The 21,227-nt window shown below is 37.5% G+C and overlaps 1 protein-coding gene across 2 annotated transcripts in view; it reads right to left on the bottom strand.

The window, feature by feature from the left end:
* adck1 (aarF domain containing kinase 1) overlaps positions 1–21,227 on the bottom strand; it is a 168,691-nt gene that overhangs the window by 146,750 nt on the left and 714 nt on the right. For both annotated transcript variants that reach the window (XM_051867793.1, XM_051867794.1), the window contains exons 2-3: positions 21,049–21,191; positions 20,300–20,383 (exon numbers count right to left, since the gene is read on the bottom strand). In XM_051867793.1, coding sequence (XP_051723753.1) covers positions 20,300–20,383; positions 21,049–21,183 — 219 coding nt within the window. In that variant the 5' untranslated portion in view covers positions 21,184–21,191. The remainder of the gene's footprint in view (positions 1–20,299; positions 20,384–21,048; positions 21,192–21,227) is intronic.

Raw genomic sequence — 21,227 nt, 5'->3', positions numbered from 1 at the left:
TACAATCAATATACTTACAATAAATACAAAAATAAATAAACAAAGCATAGTGATAAACAGCATCATTTAACTGAATAATTCACTTAAAGAAAAAAAAAAAGATGCAGGGCTAATGAACTAGTGAATCATTTGTTTGATCAGTGAATTGTTTAATTACATGAACCATGTGAACAAACTGAATTTCTAAAAGGAATCAGACTTTCCAACCCTACAAATCAGAGTGTCTTGCCTCTGCTATAAAGCTGTGAATTTCTGATTTAATTAGTTTGAATCAAGGGTGCCACACTTGTTCTGAAAAGTGAAGCCAAACCTTTTCGAATGCCCCCTGGTGGCTCGCTGCAGTATAGGTCATAATTCCGTCCTCTTTATGGAATCGAATGGGACGAAAGCCAAACTAAAAAATTCAATTACGCTTCATAATTTTTTTTTTTTTTTTTTTTTTTTTTCCCCCAAAAAAAAGTTTCTGTCATTTTAGGTAGTTCTTATCTTATTACACAGACGTACATTCAAGTACATTCAAGTTTGGTTTTAGTTAGCTATTTGATGCTACAAAAAGGCATTATTGACAATTGAATCTGGGGAGTATGGGCGGGACCTTGATACCACAGCTCCACCTCAGGATCACTACTGCGCAGCCTCAGGCTCCAAATGGCATAATCGGCATTAACATTTTTGGGATATTTTGGCTTCATTTTTCTACAGTGAATGTAAGCAGAGATGCGCTGTCCATCTTTTTTTACAGTCTATGGTTTGCATCAACCTTTGAGGTCACTCGGTTCAAATGACCAGCGGTGTCTGGCGATTCTTCGATCTCGCCTGAAACAAAGGTGATAAGAGTTTTTTTTCTGTGGCAGCTCCTAGACTTTGAAACGAGCTTCCATTTTCCTTAAAAACATCTCCCACACTATTTCAGGGGGCCTTAAAAAAACATTTATTTTCTTTAGTTTTTAATAATGTAGTATAAATTGTACTGTGTCAGTTCTTTTGTCTTTGTTTTAATTGTATTTTTGGCTCCATGTGAGATCCTTTGTAACTTATGTACAGCCCTTTGGCCCTGTTTACACCTATTAAGATGCGTTTTGGTCGGATCATAAGTAGATGAGGGAGACACATTCTCGTTTACACCTGGTCTCTTTTCTCCACTTTCAACCACTTCTGTCCTGATTTCTTCGAGGGAAGGGTCTATGGATGGGTAAATGTATGGGTTTTTTCAGATCTTTCGATCTATTAGGCAAAATAAACTCACACAATTTACATATGAACGTGCTCTGAGACAACGGAAAAACATATTGAGAGCATGAGCTTTCGTTTCTGCTCTGATAGCCGCAAGACCACAACGAACGTGGTGAGTAAGTGTTAGAAATCAGAAAACATTGTGCTTGGTATGTTTTTCATCTTCAAACCAAACTTGGGTCTTCAGTCAGCAAAGTTTAAATCCCATCTGGCTAGTGTGTTTCCCATAATGTTTACACATTAGGTCAGTAGGTGGTCTTTTGCGCTGTTCGAACACATTCGACCACATGAGCATCTACACTATGAAAGCAATCTGGTCAAATGCGTTTCGACTACTTCTGGAAGTAGTCAAAGGTGGACAAGCTAAAAACGTTTTAGAGCCCGTTTACACCTGTATTTAGTGTCGTCCACTTGTGATCTGATTGACCAAAATGCATCTTAATACCAGGTGAAAACAGGGCCTTTGATACCCATTGTGGATTTTGAAAGTGCTCTAGAAATAAACTTGAGTTGAGTTGTGGAGTGTGGATGCAATAAAATTATGCAAAATATTTTGTAGCATCTTGTAATGTTACAATTCTACTCCTTGAAAAACGTAGGTCATTACTAGAGTGGTAAAGCTACATTTTTTTTTTTTTTTTGAAAACATCTGGACTACTGCCAACGCTACTGAGAAATGCAAGTATCATTGCTACTTTTAGTTAGTTACTCCCCTGTAATTGACCCATTCAAAGAATACACTAATGGACTCTGACTTAAGTGATAGAAGAAGGAAAACCATCAGGCAAACAGAAGCCAGAGGAATACCCAAGTTCATTCATAAGAACAAGACATCATAATGTACAAAACTTCTTGTCCTGCAGTTGAAGCACCAGTGCTGTGCAGCAAAAACAGGACCTCACACAACCTTTAGAGACAGATTAAGATAATGTTGTTTACAACTAACAGGCAAAATGGAAGCTAATTGGCTGCTGGAATGAAACAAGGCCTACGTAAAACTGAATAAGCTCTTACCCCATGGCTGTACACAACAGGGTTAAGGTGAAATATATTTGTTCTGATTTCACTGGAACTGGGATATTTTGAAAGGAAGAATTAAAATAGAAGTCATTAATTTGCAAGTGTTATATTGTTATATTGTGTTATAATGAGCACATTGCTTAGTCATGAGGTAGCCTGGAGGAAATAAACATGCACAAAATGTGGGCCTCTGACGCAAAATTTGGAGCAAGAATTTAAAAATAAATAAAACTCATAGCACTTTGACTCAGTCTTACTTAAAGTGCAGCTATTTCCACATGAGTGTCCATCTGGTGTGCACTCCCTTTTATTGATGGCGCATTTGGTGCCCCATTACAACTTATTCTGCTTTTCCCAGCCTACATCTGGCTTTCTGGCTGTTGTTTTGTATTTTCCCCACTTTGTCATCTTTGATGAAGCCATTTCAGTTTGCCGTGTGATTTGGTCCACTTAGAGTTGAGTAACATTGGGGGTAAAGGTAGAAATATCAGCTTTTCTGTTCACAAGTGCAACATATCCAGTATGCAGCACCCTGGAAAAACTCCAAGTAAGTATGAAGCCATTTAGCAAAAACCTTTATCCAAAGTAACAATCCCCCTGGAGAAACCTAGGCTTAAGTGCCTTACTCAAGAAAACAATGATGATGGCTTACGTAGGGGTCTATGATTTCCGGAATCATAGAACCCAGACATAAAAAATGAATGTTACTGTATAACATGGAACATCATGGAATGAATAAATCAAAAGTAGGGCTGTACACTTAATGAAATCATGATATGGATTAGTGTCTGTTAATATTATACTGCAAAACGAATGCTGTTGAAATCTGAAGTCTGCAAGTTTTGTGTGTCTCTGTGTGAATGAGCGCCTCAGTTTTATCTACATGTCCTCAAGCATGAGTGATGCTCATGGTGTTTTCAGCGTCTGCCATCTCACTACGACAATCCACATGAACTTCATCTCCAAAGCTGCTTTGAGAGTTTACTTTGAACATTTCACTATTTCATTTGATAAAACTATTGCCAGATACACACAGAAACTCAAAGGTCTTCACTACAACCCACAAAATTAAATGTTTGTGCATAAATATTGGAGAGAAAATGATGAAAAAACAAAAAAATAACAACTTTATTCAACAATTTCTTCTGTTTACTTGTCAGTCTCTTACGCTGTTGATGTAGTAAACACAGTGCAGCACTTCCGGGTTCTACGTCAGAACGCTGGCTCAGTATTGGCCGACTCTGTACACGTGAGCAGCACAACACATGTGAGAAGAGAAGAAATTGTTGAATAAAGTCATTATTTTTGGACTATTTTAACAATGTCTTTACTACCTTTCTGGGCTTTGAAATTTGGAATGAGTGTATAGGGAGATCAGAAACCTCTCCAATTTCATCAAAAATATCTTAATTTGTATTCTAAAGATGAACGAAGGTCTTACAGGTTTGAAAAGTCATGAGGGTGAGTAATTAATGACAGAAATTTCATTTTTGGGTGAAGTGACCCTTTAAACAGTAAACCTCTTTTGTGCAGGACTTTGTTTGCCAAAAAAAGTAAGGAATTAATTTAATTTGATTACATTTTAAAAGATTAATTACATTGTTCAAGTTTTATGCATTCTTTTTATTACCACCATTTTTGAAAATGCATTTGTATTAAATGATCAAACAGAAGCTCAAACAGAATTTCTGACAAAAATAAAACATTTCATCATAAAAAAATATAATAAATTATTAAATTGTAATAGTAAAACAGAATACAGAAATTAAAATGGAAAACAGAAAAAAATTAAATGGAATTTGGCAAAATAAATAAATAAATAAATAAATAAAAGGGCCCTACTTACATGTAGGGTTCAAACCAGCAACCATTTGGTTACCATTCAGGATCTTAAACCATTCTGCTACACCATCCTCCAACTGCTACGCTCTTAAAAATCAACTTTCCAAGTCATAAAGCTGTTGAAATGATTGGCTTCTCTTTGGTTTCAGCAGGCTAAAGATGTGGTCGTAAAAGCGGAATCGAATAGTTAACCAAGCCTTTCATTCAGTTCCTTTAGTCCGTCCTCTCTGACATTGCAACCCCTCCTATGTCTCCTCCTATAACGCCTGCACTTGTCAGCATGTCCATGACGATCTGATATGCATTATTCATTAGGGCTAAGTAAGCTACATTTAATTTCCAAATCAGCTGCTCACATTCCCTTTAATGATATGCTAATAGCTAAGGAGACTCAATTCCCTTAGCAGCAGTCCCTCAGACTGGGAAAGTGTTTAGGATTGCATAATCGCACCACGATAAGCGTCGCATTAGCCTTTATGTTTTCCTGTCTTCCGTGTCCTGTTCTATCTCAGTCAGCAGAGTTAGCAGTACAATTATCTCTTGGAAACATGAGGTGTGTTAACGCACATGCATATATGTGCAGAGCTAAGTGCTTTTTATTAGCTTATAGGTTTTAAGCTTCAGGAAAACACACTCTGTTCACCGAATATATCTTGCTTTAAAGCAAACGGGAACTTGTAATGCACAGGTTAATTTACATTTCAAATGACATGGCTTTGATTTTAGCCTAGCATTGTTATACAACTTAAAAACGTTTGATCTTCTAAACTAGCCAGTACTCCACCACACCAAAGGTGTTCTACACATGACTTTCTTTCCTTCAACGGATCCTTTTCTTTGATATTAGCCTCTGGACAGCCGAGAGAGGGACAAAATGATAGTAAGTTAATGCAGTGTGTTCTATTTTCCCTCTTAAAATTCTTATATTCTTTTTTTCTGGGTATGGCTAGTGTTAGTGATAGAGAGGGCAACAGTGAAGTAATTTTTTTCTATTCATTTTCTCCATAGAAACTTCTTTTAACTTGAATGCTGCATTTTTAGAACACTGTAACTGTGTTTCAATTCAGAGGCTGCAACCTTTGAAGGACGCAAACTTCAAAGGCCACACCTTCGAAGTCTGTGAAGGTCGAACTGAGATTTGTTAAATGGGACAGTCTAGCCTACGGAGGATTACTCATTACCGAGCAGCTGTGAGCAGTGCACTGGACTTATAACATATAACTGAAAGTTATATTTGACTGTCGGAAAACAAAACGTCTAGAGCTTGACATTAACCCGCCAAATGCGAGTGGATTTCAGTGGTCTTTCCTAAAAGCTAATTTGGCAGGTTGAATTTTATATATAATATAGTTTTTTTCAACTGCCATCTGAAATAATAAACTATGTAGTAATGCAATGTAGTGTTGTCAAAAATATAGATTTTTCGATATAGATAATAAAATATCTATAACGCTATCTATAACGCACAAATTTTCCACAGAATATATATACATGATACCAGCTGCGCTTCCTCACTCTCTCATCTCTCCGACTGCGATTTGACGCACAAACCCGCCTCCCCTCACTCACTTATTTAATTTCCTCCAGATGAATATTATTGGTGTTACAGGGCTTGAATTTCGGCATAAGATTGCGCATATTGTGCATAAATCATTCTCACAGATTTTGTGCTCACACCCAAAGTGCGCGCACATAAAGCCGCCTCTCAGTACTAAATCGAGTTATTTTTCGCTGCTTATTGCAATTAAACGGTCAAATATGAGCAAAATGATGTCAAAATGGAAGTGAACGTAAACAGTTGAGAAAGAATACGAATGTGTAAAGGCTCGTTCACACAGAACGCGTCTTTGTGCCTAAAACACAAGATGCAGCACTCAGGAATGGTTTTTAAAAAAGTACAGTGCAGAACGCACCAATAATAGAAATAAGCGAACAACAGAATGACATGGAAAAAACAGAAAGTAATCACACTGGCTAAGGCCTCCTCCGCCATGTTGCCGTCAAATAAAATAGTTGCCATGTCAACTTGCTACTGTAAACAGAAGCTTGCAGCGCTTGCCCCGCCTCTGAGTTCTTCTGATTGGTCCACTGTTTTGGAACTGACATTGATGAGCGGCACTGCATGTAAAAGTTGAAATTATTTTAACTTGACACAGCGTGTTAAAAACGCGGCGCTCATGTGCGAGGCGCTGCAAAAGACACGAGTAACGCTCATACATATCCGTCTAGCACAGGGATGTCCAAACTATGGCCCGCGGGCCAAATGCGGCCCGGGGATGAATTTCAAACGGCCCGCAGCTTGTCTATTAAAATATATTATATGTGGCCCGCCAAGCATAATTTACAAATTGTGCAGTTTCACAATGTCAACACAAGGGGGCAGTACTAGATTTTAGACCAGAAAAACGCGCCAAAAGCGGAAAGAAACAGCGCTACTTGTGCGCGACTCACGAGCTCACAAACGTGTTTACTTGCTGAGTGTCTCGATCACACGACCACTAAACAGCCAGTGAGAAGTGTTCGAGTTCGGCGTAGAGGTCTCCGGTACAAGCTGCCGATCTCTCTGTGATTTAATTCAGTTTAAAACCAGTTGAAATAGTGCTGATTGAATCAACAACACTAACGTGCAAATAAGGAGAAACACTGAGCCGATCCAGTTAGAATATTTTTCAACCAACAATTCAACAACATTTATCATGGATTTACTGTGGTAACACTAAATGTAACCTTGGTATTTTGTCAGAAATGTAGGTTAATATCTCATTTTATTTCATTTTTAATGTAAACATGTATTAAATGAGTAATAAAGGCCAAATTACAGACTATTTTTTGTCATAAACTTGCAGTTTTGTGCATTTGTATTTATATTAAATGTGTTATAGACTAAATACCATAAAGCCATTCTAGATATATAATTTTTTTTTTTTTTTTTTTTTTTTTTTTTTTTTACCATGTAGTGTTTACATAGAAAAACAATGGAAAAGTAGCGTAGTGGAATAGACAAACACATTCTGTGTGAATGTATAATTCAGTATAATGGATCTGTACGTCAGGTCTTAAAGTGACAGCAGCCTAATATACCTGCTGCCAAATTATGAGATAATATTAAAATATCCATATGGCAGTTTTTACCCATGGTATCGATGTCAAGATTGTGGCCAGTGAAAATGCTGAGTGACTAGTAACTTTGGAATACCACTAGCCACAGTGGCTGGTGAGCAAAAAGTTAATGTCAAGCCCTGTTCACGTCTTTTAATCTATAAAATTGCATCCCAGTAAGATACATGTCAATGTTTTAACTGCTTTAAAGTTTTTTTGTTTTTGTTTTTTAACATTTGTATTAACATTTTTTTATATATATATATATATATATTTGTATTGTATTTGAGTACCCAATACTTACAATTAAAAGTGTAATCTGGCATTTTTTCCAGCTGTGGCGCACAATGAATCTTGGGATAGGCTAGGCTGCAAGGGATCCATGGCCAGGGAAACAAAGGACACATTTGTAGGCCACATTCAAAGGAGCCTTCAAATTGGGACAGCCTTCGCTGTGCCGCATTCAGCCTTCAAATGCAGCCTTCGAAGGATGCAGCCTCTGAATTGGGATACAGCTAGTGTCATAAATATGAAACACTGATCTACAGTACATCTATTCCAATCACCAGTTTCCAAACTTACTAGTCCTTCTAACTTTCATAAGGGCAAAAGTTCCTAAAAAGGGGGGCAGCAACCTGGGGTTTTCACTCTGAGCTAGGGAAATGAATATATGGCTCATCCATATGTTCAGCTTTCCAGGCTGCAGCAAACCCATGAACTGATGAGCACAGCATTGTTCCTCCATGTGTGCAATCCACTTCTGCGCCCTTCATTTCTCTCTATTTCCCAAAAGTAATTCCATTAGTTCAGATCTAGAGATGATGAATGCCACCTGTTGCACTTTGCAAGATACTTTCTGAAACTGTTTGTAATTAACTGCCCACAACCCCTTGTTACTACCACTCAATGAGGAAGTTTTCAACAAATAGAAGATGCCGATTTATTACTTTACTGCCTCAAGCACGGAAAGGGGTCTTCCTGTCCACAAGCGCCCTTTAATGTCATCTAACCAAGTCGATGGAACTGTATGCCACAATTTCAAGCTACATCACAGAGAAAATCAAGACCAACAGTGTTCACCAAATCAATTTTATGCTAACTTCATTTGCATGTCCGTAGCAGCCCATCTTTCTGGCTGCGAGGAAAATACAGTATTGGTGCAACCTAAAAAACGATGATGAATTAGACGTCTAAGAGCACGCCCGAGCTAATGATAATCCGAAGGCGAAAATCTGAGATGACCTTCAGCGAGCACCTGCACATTAATCATCCAGTGATACGGCCAGAATTTCATTACCAACCCCCGTATGATAGGTGCTTTCCTAAACGCCTGTGATCTATTACATCATCACAATTAACATAGCATAGCGGGCTGGTGGCGGAGCAGAGAGACTTTTGGGCTAGAACGTGGCATTACAGGTGGCCACGTCAATGAGTTTCCAGGTCTAAACGCACACTGCATTAAAAAATAGTTTGGTTAGAGTGAAGTGCAAAAAATAACATTTATGGACTCCGAGTCAACAATTCTCTCCTTCAGGAGAAGAAAAAAAAAAAAAAAACATTATTATTACAGCACCTCGAGTGCACTGCTGTTTCTGATTTTGTTAAGGTCTCTGCCAGCAAACACTCCAGGCTTGATTTTCTCTCTAGTGCTACAAGCCAAGATGCTGACTTACTTGGAACAACAACCTGTGCAAGGAACAGATTAATCATTTAGACAAGGAGGACGAGAATGTTTCTAGAGTGAAAGTGAAAAGAAGGGAAGTGGGAAAAGACTGCTTTCTCACATCAACAGTGTTTTCCCTTAAAAGAATGAGCCAAGCCAAACTCAATCCAAATTCCATTTTTCCCACAATCAGATTGCTGTCAATCCTCTTTCTTGTTGCCCATCAGAATCAGGAAGTCTCGGCTACAGCGTTGCTACATCAGTATGGTGCCAATGGTTTTTTTTTTATGTTCAAGGAAAGATCACACAGTCCGACTCAAAGCAGACCACCAACATCCCACTTTTTGTGAGTAACTGGACCCCTGGGGCCAGCTGGAGATCGGGTTTGAGAACCAACTGTTGCATTAACCTTATCAAATGTAGTCTTTAGCAAAGATAACATGATGACAATGAGAGAAAACCTCAGCCAATGTCCTTTCTGCCTCTGTGAGCTATAGCTGTTCTAACCCTGTAATCAGTCTCAGAACCCGGTACCGCTCCGCTTCAGCAGGAGGGTCATGAGGAGGACGTTTCGGCTTCTCTGGGGGAAGTCGTGTGGAATAAGCCCTCGCTAAAGTCTAATCTGCTGTGCAAATGCCTGTGAGGGCTGTCAAGGACTTCAAGACCTCTGCAAACAATCACACTTATACACACATAAACAAAATGTACAAGCCAAAAATGCAAAGACGCACCAACATTCCAACAACAACATAAAATGAACCTACAAACATATACAATCCCATTGTATCATTGCTCAGACAAACTCCCTGGGCAATAAAGTATGATGTCAAGTCATCCTATTATGCCCCTTTTCACAAGATATAATATAAGTCTCTGGTGTCCCCAGAATGTGTCTGAAGTTTCAGCTCAAAATACCCCACAGATCATTTATTATAACTTGTCAAATTTGCCCCTATTTGCATGTGAACAAAAACATGCCATTTTTGTGTGTCCCTTTAAATGCAAATGAGCTGCTGCTCCCGGCCAGTTTTCCAAAATAGGGTGGAGTTTTAATAGCTCACGCTTCGGTTGCTCAACAACAACAAAGCTGGAGAATCTCAAGCAGCCAAAATGACGATTTTTAGTAATGGTGTTCAGCCTTACACGGTTCAAACAGATGGAGAGACTCAGGAAGAAGTTACAACTTTTAGAACGCAACTGGACATTTCTGAATGATTAGTGGATATACAGTATTTGGATAAAGTTGATTCAACTCATTGACTAGCATGTGCCGTCATGTTAATCTTTTGTGCAAATCAAGAGTTGACCCTTGTTTGTGAAGCAGTCTGCCGTAAAATGACGGCATGGTAACAACATTCCACTTCAACTCTTCCTCTTATCTAAAGCAGCCCAGGGTTTATATAAATTTTAGGGAAGAAGTTTGTTGTAGCCCTACCAGCCGTTTGTTGTAGACCTTAAAAAGTGATTTCTGTAAAAGAAAATATCTCCCTTTGCATTGAACTTTGAGCGTCGTAACTTTGCAGACGTTTATGCTCTAACAGCAACATTACACACTAACTAAAGTTAAAAAAGTGAAATCATAATCAACCACCCCTTTAAAACACCAAAAATGTGTCAACACTAAGCACAAGCGCTGTAGCTAGGCAATATCGATAGCAGAAATAATTAAAAAGTTATCTCATGTGAATCTAGCCAAAATGCATTTTTAATGCAGGTTAAAATAAAAGGAAAGAAAAGCAAAAGCAATTCAATAACTCAATTTCAGGTACTCTTTTTGTAACAAGCCTTGTTCATCATTTCTATAAAAAAAAAAAAAAAAAAAAACTAAAATCAATTCAAACTTAAAATAAAAAAAGAAACATTGATTTAAAGTTAATGTCTAAATGTTTTAATACCATAACTACACAAGATTATATGTTTAGTTGTTTTTTATTATTTGCGTTTAGCATAGTTTTATCCCAAAATGCGTCACGACCCACCAGCTGAGAACCACTCATTTACACATTTTGACACTTTATCTCTGTGATATGAATCACATCATCTCCTCAGACTGTTCGGATGGTAATCGGTCAACCACGGTAAGACACATATCATCTCCTCAACGAAGACCCCACACAGGGTAAGATATCATACAGCAAGACTATTTTCTGAGCAGTGGGTAGAAAAAGTGCATTTTACAGCAGTGCCTCTCAGCGCCAGGGAAAACAGATTACATCCGTTTGTGCTCCGATGCCCGCCTGACAGCAGCAGTGCCTGGTACACCTGCCCTCCAACTTTGAGTGCATGCATTATTCAGCATCGCTACAGCTCTGCGTGCCACCGGTGTTGTCGTCTAAAACTGCGGGCGTCCATGTGCCGTAATCAAAGCAGGCCAGTGAGCAGCTTGTCTCGCTGCGATATCCTGCAGTTTCTACATGATAGTTTTTGAGAGACTAGGAGGGGGAGGAGGTGGCTCTAGTTTCCAGATTCACCTTCATTTTTGTGGTTTAGGTACTATAACTGCCACTGGCAGTTTAATAGTTTAATAGTCTGAATAGCAATGAAAAAAAAAAAAAAAAAAAAAACATTTAGATTTTTTTTTTTTTTCAATTCTTTATTTTCCAATTATTTCACTTACTGATAATAATATTAAAAAAAATAATAAATTATAAATAATTACTATAAATAATTTTAAATGTTACATAATTTAAATATTTAAATGAGAAATTAAGAAATCAAACAATGTTGTCTTTGAGATCTACAAAATTATGAAAAAATGCATCCCCTCTGCGTTCTTGTCCGCATGGAGATAAACATAATATTTACTGACTAAATTTATGTCCGTCATTAAAAATATTTGTCAACTGAAACAAATGAACAAATGCAATTTTAATTTGTTTTAAATTAAGTTTTAATGAACCATTTAAAACTACCCACACTTCAAATGGTTCCTCTATACTTCAAAAGAAAGATAATATTGATATGATATAGGATATATATGTGTGTGTGTGTGTGTGTGTGTGCACTTGCTTTTGTGATTTATGAGGACACATTTGTATAATGACATGGATATTACACTGGTATTACAACTTAAACATGAAATATGAGGACATTTCATGGGTCCTCATATTTAAAATAGCTTTAAAAACATACTAAACAATGTTTTATTAAAAATGTAAAGATGTAGAATGTTTTCTGTGATGGGTAGGTTTAGGAGTAGGGGTAGTGTAGGGGGATACAATGTACAGCATAAAAACCATTACGCCTATGGAATGTCCTCACTTTGATAGCAAAACAAACTTGTGTGTGTGTATATTATATATATATATATATATATATATATATATATATAAATAAAGGTGTTACTAATCAGGCAAGGCACTGCAGTCTTTAGTTTGGGTGTCACCGATGTTCTCAGGTGGTCTTTGCAGGGGCAGATAACAGACGTAATCTTTCTTTCATCTGGCTCTCACTGCTGGGCTCTTTTCATCGGAGCCACACTGACATTGCAGGAAAAAGTGTTTTTCCTTGCTATTCATAGAATACATTATCAAGAGACATCAGCTGTGGGTTAAAAGGGCCAAAAGCATCTATTTAAGAAAAACTAACTGTGGACCCAGTGATTTCTCACTCCCCAGGAATACTTTCTAAGTAGTCCATTTTGTCACCTTTGACTGCAAATTATGTGCCAGCGCAGTGGGAGAAACAAGGGAAAATGTATGCAAATTTATCACGCAATATCCAACAGCAAAGATTATATGAACAAAAGAGCAAAGGATTGTCAGATCTATAGGTCTTACACTGCATATAAAATAAAAATAAAAAAAAATAAAAAAAAACAGCAAGACGTGACTCAATGCTCAAAACATCTACCAAATAGATTGCTGTGGACTGTCAGCTAGTAATAGGCTTATGTTCAATGATATGGAAATAAATCAAACAAAACATTTAACTTTAAAACCACTTTATCTATCTTTCATCTATTCAATTCATTACTCATCTGTCAATAAATGTTTTAATTACCTTTAAAGACATTAAAATCAATTGCCTGCCCTGATATAAACATTACGGTATAAACAAGACTGATCATATTTGAATGTACTTTAATGACCTGTTCAACTGATCTAAGTTCTACCAAAGACTATAGAATAACACAAGAAGCGTCACTCGTATAGTTTTGAATGGGAGAAAGTGCAACGCGCAATATGGCGGAATAAGTCCCGCCTTCTAAATACCAATCGCCGATTGGTAAAGTCATCGCATCACTGCAGCGGCCGTTAGAAGATCCGGTTCGTATAGAAACAGTCAGACGCGCGCCTCCAAAATGGAGTATGAGGTCTCTGCGGAACAAAAGTAGGCGTTTCTGAATTTGTGGGTGTTTTCAAACTGATGGGTGTTTATAAATCATGCAATGAAAATTATCCCCTTCACCCGACCCCACCCCTAAACCCTACCCACACTTTGACATGGGCAAATCAGGTAACGCTCTCAAAAACGCCCCTCTGTTTATGGCCTCGCTCACTGATCTGGTAACTCATATTACTGTCCTGCAGAGACCTGTACTTGCCGAAATGAGTCACAAGAGAGACACGCATTTAGGACTGTGCATGCGCATTGCTTGACCCAGCCTGAAAAAAAATAGTTTTTTGTCATGATTCGAGTTTTTAGAAACAAAATTTATGAGACAGTTGTCAGATTTCATTGGTGATTTCAAAAATGAAATTTAATCGAAAGCTTGGCAAACAGCTTTGGAGAATTTGATGTTTCCCCATTCAAAGAGATAGGAGCTGCACTTGCATGCCAAAGAGGCGTTTCAAAGATGGCCGCCGAGTGAAACGACTTGTCTTAAAGGGACTTTTAATGTATGAACTGTACAACATGACAACATGGAATCAAACTTGATCGAAATGTAACAACCTTCTCAACTTCTGAAATGACTTTCCTTCCCGGCTGATGTCACAAATTTTTCAACCCCACTTTTCTCAACATACGACGAAAGTATCATCCTCATTATAATACTACTTATTACAATGTAAAAAAGTATCACTGAAATACACAACCATTCAAAAGTTTGGGGTATGTAAAATTTAAGGTTTTTGAAAGAAGTTTCTTTATTTATTTGATCAAAAATACAAAACAATTTTGTGAAATGTACAAGTGAAAATAACTTAATTATCAGCAGAATTATCACTCCAGTGTCACATGATCCTTCAGAAATCATTCTAATATGCTGATTTGATGCTCAAGAAATGGTTGAAAAAAGTTGTGCTGCTTAATATTTTTGAGAAAACCAAGATACAAGATTATTTCAATAATAGAAAGTTCAAATAAACAGCATTTATTTTAAATAAAAATATTTTGTAAAAATATTAATTTAATTCATTCAGCAAGGATGCATTATTAATTTCTTTCAAGGAAATAAAAAAAGTACTGTCCCCAAACGTTTGAATGGAAGTGTAAGCCACATTCATGTTGACATGATTATAATAAAGTACAAAAAGTAAAACGGTCTAAAATCTCAATAATCATTACGTCACACAAAAGTGAGTAGTGATTTAATTGCTGAGATGGAAAGCACTTGGTAGGCACAAAGAGCAGGTGGTCAGGTCTGCAGAGAGCAGAGGCATGGTTAACTGTGTGGAACACCCCTCATTACATGAGTCACATGCTGTGGCCATTACAGAGTCGCAACACCTGGGAGCTCCCCCATGATCCCTTGCACTGTTCTCATGGAGCAATGAGACATGCTCGTCCTTCTGAAAATCATCCAGTGCCCCCCCAAAAACCATCCTCCACAAATTTTAGAGCTGAAATATGAAAATGCGGTGATACCAAACTAGGAGTACATCTCATTCCACTCTCTATTTCCCTAGAATTTGAATCATGAAAATGCACTTGCTAAGACCTTGATCAGCTAAACACCGAGACCCTGATGATTCAATTACATGCAACATGATTATATATCAGGCATTAAAATGTAGCTAGTATTTATAAATAAAATTGTCTGTCTGGTATTATTTGTTTATTGTGCATTTTGTCATATATATTAAAAAGCACAGTGAAAAGAGTGCAAAAAATGTTTGAATCAGTTTTTTCAATGAATCACTTAAAAGAGATAGTTTACCCAAAAATGAAAATTGTGTCATCATTTACTCACCCTCAAGTCATCAACTGGCTGGTGTGATGGAAATTTTGAACTAATTAATAATGAACTAACATTTCTTTTCTTCTACCGGCCTAATAAGCTAACTTTGAAATAGAGAAATAGTCACTAGGACTGAGTGTTGTAACAAGTGGAAAAATTCTGCTGTGCTGGCTAGACACCATCCTTCTAAGGATAAAAAAAAAATAGTCTTTGAAAAATTGTTTTAACCTATTGAGCAATCTGAACTATTAACCCGGTGATATTTTTTGATGATCTTGTGATTCAGTTGTTCTAATCTATATTTACTCCGCCAGTAAGCGGGACAGAGGAACTGAGATGTTTTTCTTAAATCTGAACCAATCATATTAAGACTGATGATAATGAGTAATAGATCATGCCATACTGACTGTGAAATGTACCTGAAATCCTATAAAACCTGCTGTATTCCTTTGTTCGGAGAGAGATTCTCTGGAATTGATGAGAACTCTCCCGACTGTGATTAAAGCTTTGAAAGACAAAAACTGGAGTCTCTGGTTATTGCTGCAGCAAGTCAGGTTAGGGACCACTTGTTTTTTGAAGGGTCAAGACGTTGACCAAGATATTATTGAGTGTCGATTTGGAGACGCTCCGAAAGATCATATATTATTGAGTGTCGATTTGGAGACGCTCCGAGTACTATTAAGTGTCGATTAGGAGACGCTCCGAAAGATGAGGAAATTTATTGAGTGTCGATTAGGAGACGCTCAGGCGTCGATTAGAAGACGCCCCAGGAACAGGTAACTCAAGTCAGGTGCATCTTGGAAAATCTACCACACTGGTTACCAACATACAGTAACACTTTAGTATGGGGAACAATTCTTACTTTTAATTAGTTGCTCATTAGCTTACATATTACTAGAATATTGGCTGTTTACTAGTACTTATAAAGCACATATTAATGCCTTATTATGCATGACCTTATTCTACATCCCTTAATCCTACCCAGTACCTAAACTTAAATGCTACAACATCTAACTTACTAACTATTAATAAGCAGTAAATTAGAAGTTGATTGACGCAAATAAAGAATTAGTTCACTTCAGAATTAAAATTTCCTGATAATTTACGCACTCCCATGTCATCTAATATGCTTGTCTTTCTTTCTTCAGTCAAAAAGAAATTATGGTTTTTGAGGAAAACATTCCAGGATTTCTCCATATAGTGGACTACAACAGCTACTAACGGGTTGAAGGTCCAAATTGCAGTTTCAATGCAGCTTCAAAGGGCTCTACACGATCCCAGCCAAGGAATAAGTGTCTTATATAGGGAAATGATCGGTCATTTTCTAAAATAAATAAACAAATATTTATATACTTTTTAACCACAAATGCTTGTCTTGCACTAGCTCTGTGATGCGTCACGCATTACGTAATCACGTTGGAAAGCTCACGTGTGACGTAGGCGGAAGTACCGCAGTAGGGCAAAAAATTTTCTCCTCCATTCTTCTTCATTTTCTCCTCCAACTTCAAAATGGTCTGACATTTTTGTTTTACCTTTTTTTTTTTTTTTTTTTCACTTAGCCTTTGCATGTTCGCTTTGTAAACACTTGCTCGGTACTTCTGTCTACGTCACACGTGACTTTTCCAATGAGTGAAAAATGAGCTTTTGTGGTTAAGTATATATATTTTTTATTTTTTTAGAAAATGACAGATTGTTTTGCTAGACAAGACCCTTATTCCTCGGCTGGGAGTAAATGATGGTAATTTTCATTTTTGGGTGAACTATCACTTTAATTACTTTTATTCAACGATTTATCATCACACAAAAAACTATAACTAAAAAATCTTAACAGTTAGTAAAATGCTACTCTTCCTGTAGCCAGACCTCCAGACTCGCAGCAGAAGGTCTGGACTCCATAGCAGCTTTCACTGGCCAAGGACGCCCAGAGGCCGCCTGATTGACAGGTAAAGCAACCAATCACAGTTTGTTTTGTTCAGCATCATTTTCAAAATGTAAAGTCATTGTCCCCATAACAGACCGGCATGTAAAACTCTTGGATGTCTTTTAAAGAGTCTATGCTGTAAACTTCAAATATCCAGCATTTAGTTGATCCTGATAAGCGCTCATTATCACAGTTGTAAACTCGATGGCTTTCTTCTTCCATGAAAAGGTTTGGCGTCGCTGTGTCTTTGTTTCCAGGTGGAACATTAAGGAACGCAACACACACATCTCCCGGAAATCCTGCAGAATTCAACCAATCAGATGACAACTTTGAAATACCAGAAGTGTTTCCAATCTTGTTTGCTTTATATATCAGATGTTCAGCCAACTATCCATGGGCGTGACGTCTGAGGCTGAGACTAGTAAAATGCATACTTAAAAGTGATCATGTACAGCATGTTACAGTGATGTGTCCGATGGTAAAAATCTATTTTTTATAAATACTATGGCACTAAATGATTACCATAATCACTTACTATGGCATTTGCATAGTACTGCAAAAGATACCATGGTGCATGTCGAAATACTGTGTTATTACTATGGTAAACATGCAGAACACCACAGAATTACTGTAGTATCATGTCCAAAAAGCATGGTAGTTTCACAGAAGATTAAACACCCACAAAACAATGATCTTTAGGTGTACACTACTTAAAAGACTTTTAAACCTGTTAATTTGTACAACTGTCCACAATGCAGAAAAACATTAACTGAGAAAAATCTAAGCAAGAATGATCCGAAACAACCTACGACCAGTGAGCTGAATCGCCTAGTGAGAGAATAATTAGAAGGCAAATCTCTCCTCTATATTAAATCAGGGGCCTGCATTAATTCTAATCAGCGTGTGTAGCCAGGCTTGACTGCGGGCCCCGAGGGGGAAGGAGAACGGCACCCTATCCTCCGTACCCGGGCCTGGCAGAGAGTGCATCTGGCTCGGACCCTGCTCTTCAGGGTTCAGCGCTTCCCTCCAGCGACTGCCATCAGCGCTCAGACTCACACACACACAGGTGAGAGACTACAACCTTTCCCTGCACCAGCTGTTTAACTGTACCTGACGGAGCTGTTCAAATGGCCTTTATACACTAGGGGTGGAAATGGCACAAGAATTATTGCCTGGCATTTGCAGCTATGATCCTACGAACAGCGAGCCAGATTGTTTAGGGTGTTTTAAGATGTTTTTTAATTTCATGCGTGTTTTGAAAGCTTGATCAATGCATCAATAATGAGATTGCATGTTGGTTATTGACTTAAATGCTGTCATATTGGTTTGAGTAATGTGTTGGCTTGGATGACATTTAATAAAATATGATTGCTGATTATACTACATGTAATTTAAGATTACATGAACACACAAACACAGCATAAGAGAGTAAAAATCGTTGTGTATGTGCAAGGACATCGCTAAAAATCATGGAAATGATAAAATGATACAGGTGTGTGGGTGGAATATTGCACACTGCTTATTTCATTATATACCCATACAACACAGTTGCTCCTGAAAGTGTACTGTAAGTTAAGATTGTTCAGGCCTTTTCTGGATCTCTTGGTAGTAAATTATACAGTTCTTAGAATTAGCACATATTTAGTGCACTTTCAAAGGCAAAAGCATAACATGAAATGCCTATTCATCGCTAGGGCCTTGTTTACACCTGGTATTAAAGGGTTAGTTCACCCAAAAATGAAAATTATCCCATGATTTACCCACCCTCAAGCCATACTAGGCGTATATGACTATCTACTTTCAGATGAACGCAATCATAGATATATTTAAAAATATCCTTGCTCCTCCAAGCTTTATAATGGGGGGCCACATTTTGAAGCCAAAAAAAATGCATTCATCCATAATAAAAGTAATCCATATGGCTCCAGTGACTTAATAAAGGCTTTCTGAAGTGAAGCGATGGGTTTTGTAAGAAAAATATCCATATTTAAAACTTTATTAACTATAATAACTAGGCCGTACACATCGATTTGCGGTGGAAGAGCAACCTCTGACCTGACGCACGACGCAATGACGAAAGCGGAAGCACAGAGGATAGAGCAAAAGCAAAACACCGGCCACGAATTAGAAGTCTAAAACGAGAAATTTTGAAGAGAAATGTCAGAGGATTTTGATATAAGAGAGGAGTTTGTTGCCCAGCCCTATTTGTTTGAACCGCGAGAGGCGTCAAAGCTTACGCTACTCCTACATCCTGTGTCATACATTGCGTCAGGGGGTTACTCATTTGGCCCAAGTCAACTTGCGCAGTATGCGTACGGTCGTCTGCCGGAAGCTAGTTATCTGAATTGATAAAGTTTTAAATATGGATATTTTTCTTACAAAAATACCTCACTTCACTTCAAAAGGCATTTATTAACCCCCTGGAGCCATATGGATTGGTTTTATTATGGATGGATGCATTTTTTGTTTTGCTTCAAAATCTCGCCCCCCATTCACAACCATTATAAAGCTTGGAGGAGCAAGGATATTTTTAAATATATCTCCGATTGTGTTTATCTGAAAGAAGATAATCATATACACCTAGGATGGCTTGAGGGTGAGTAAATCATGGGATAATTTTCATTTTTGGGTGAACTATCCCCTTAAGATGCGTTTTGGTCGATCGGATCACAAGTGGACAATGTTAAATACAGATGTAAACAGGGTCTACAGATTGAGCTTGTCCACTTTCGACCACTTCCAGAGGTAGTCGAAAATGCATTCAACCAGATTGCTTGCGTAGTGTAGACGCTCATGTGCTCGAATTTAAACTTTGTTGGCTGGAGACCCAAGTTTGGTTTGAAGACGAAAAACATACCAAGCACAACGTTCTCTCATCATTCCTGATTTCTAACAAGCACTCACAGAGTTTGATGTGATCTTGCGGCTTTCAGAACAGAAACTAAGCTGATGCTCTTCGTTTTCTGACGTCTTCTTTCACGGTCATATGTAAATCGCGTGAGCTTATTTCATCCATTAGATCTGAAAAACCCATACATTTACAAGACCATAGACCCTCCCCTCAAAGAAATAAGGACAGAAGTGGTTGAAAGTGGACAAAAGAAACCAGGTGTAAACGGGTATGTGTCTCCCTCGTCTACTTGTGATCCGATCGAACAAAACACATCTTTAATACCAGGTGTAAACAGGGCCTAGGAAAATTCATTTACAGGACCACAATATTGCTTTTTTGAAATGAGGATATTCAAGAAAAATGTCCACGTCAGACCTTGACATCCTCATGGGGACTGTCTACACTTTCCAATCAAATAAAGTCCAAAAGAAATAAAATAAAATGTCCACACAGCAGATATTCCTGGATATAACCCATCACCACCAAGACGAAGAGTTTTACCTTTGATTTGACAGCCCAGTACTCCTCTGTCCCATACTGTACATCTCTGAGAGTGGTGAGGTAGTCATAACTGATGACAGCTGTCTGAAAAAATTCATTTCAGAGACAAAAATGAAAACTGTGAATAAAAACTGTACACTGGACAGAAAAATACATTTAACATACACTGTACTTGCATTATACTAATTCATTTACTGTGACTCAAAAGCAAACGTCAATGTATTTAATATAAAATAAATATTTAACAAAGAAGTAATATTTAGCCGTGTTTACACCTGGTATAAAGATGCATTTTGGTTGACTGGCAGTTTCACGATTGTGGGACATGCTTTTTAAATTACTTTTCCCCATCACATATTTTAGTAATCACCATAAATTAGGTATCACTTGAAAGCGCTCAAAATTCATCCTGTGGAACAGTTTTGTAATTGGTCATTGCGTTATCATAGAAACGGTACTTTAAAACCTTTTAACAGGCTCAATTTTCATGATATCAACTTCAAATTTGAAACACAACTTGGTTAGACATATGACTTTGATTTTTTTTTAGTGTCCAAATTATTTTGTATAATACTTTTTTTTTTTTTCTGTATTTAGTTCAGTATACATTTGACTTACAGTAAACAAACTTTTTTACACTTTTATTTACTTCTGCAATAATGTCTTCTTTAAAAAGAGACAATTCAGACGTATTACATTTTTAATGAATTAAAAGTATGAATAAATATTTTTCATCATTTCATATTTACCGTTGCAGCTGCCCTCCCAAATCTGACGACGCTGAGATCATTGAAGTCCACATTTCTGCTGTACAGGTAAAATCCTGATGATGATGCGAACACTGCTGTGGCAATAGATGATACCTTCAGTAGCCGGACAGCCATGTGAGGAACTGCAAAAAGACAGAGAAACATTAACTATCACCATT

Source organism: Ctenopharyngodon idella, chromosome 17 (assembly GCF_019924925.1).
Source record: "Ctenopharyngodon idella isolate HZGC_01 chromosome 17, HZGC01, whole genome shotgun sequence".
Lineage (NCBI taxonomy): Eukaryota > Metazoa > Chordata > Actinopteri > Cypriniformes > Xenocyprididae > Ctenopharyngodon > Ctenopharyngodon idella.
Note: the sequence above shows the minus strand (reverse complement) of the source record. Positions and strands in the feature narration are given on the sequence as shown.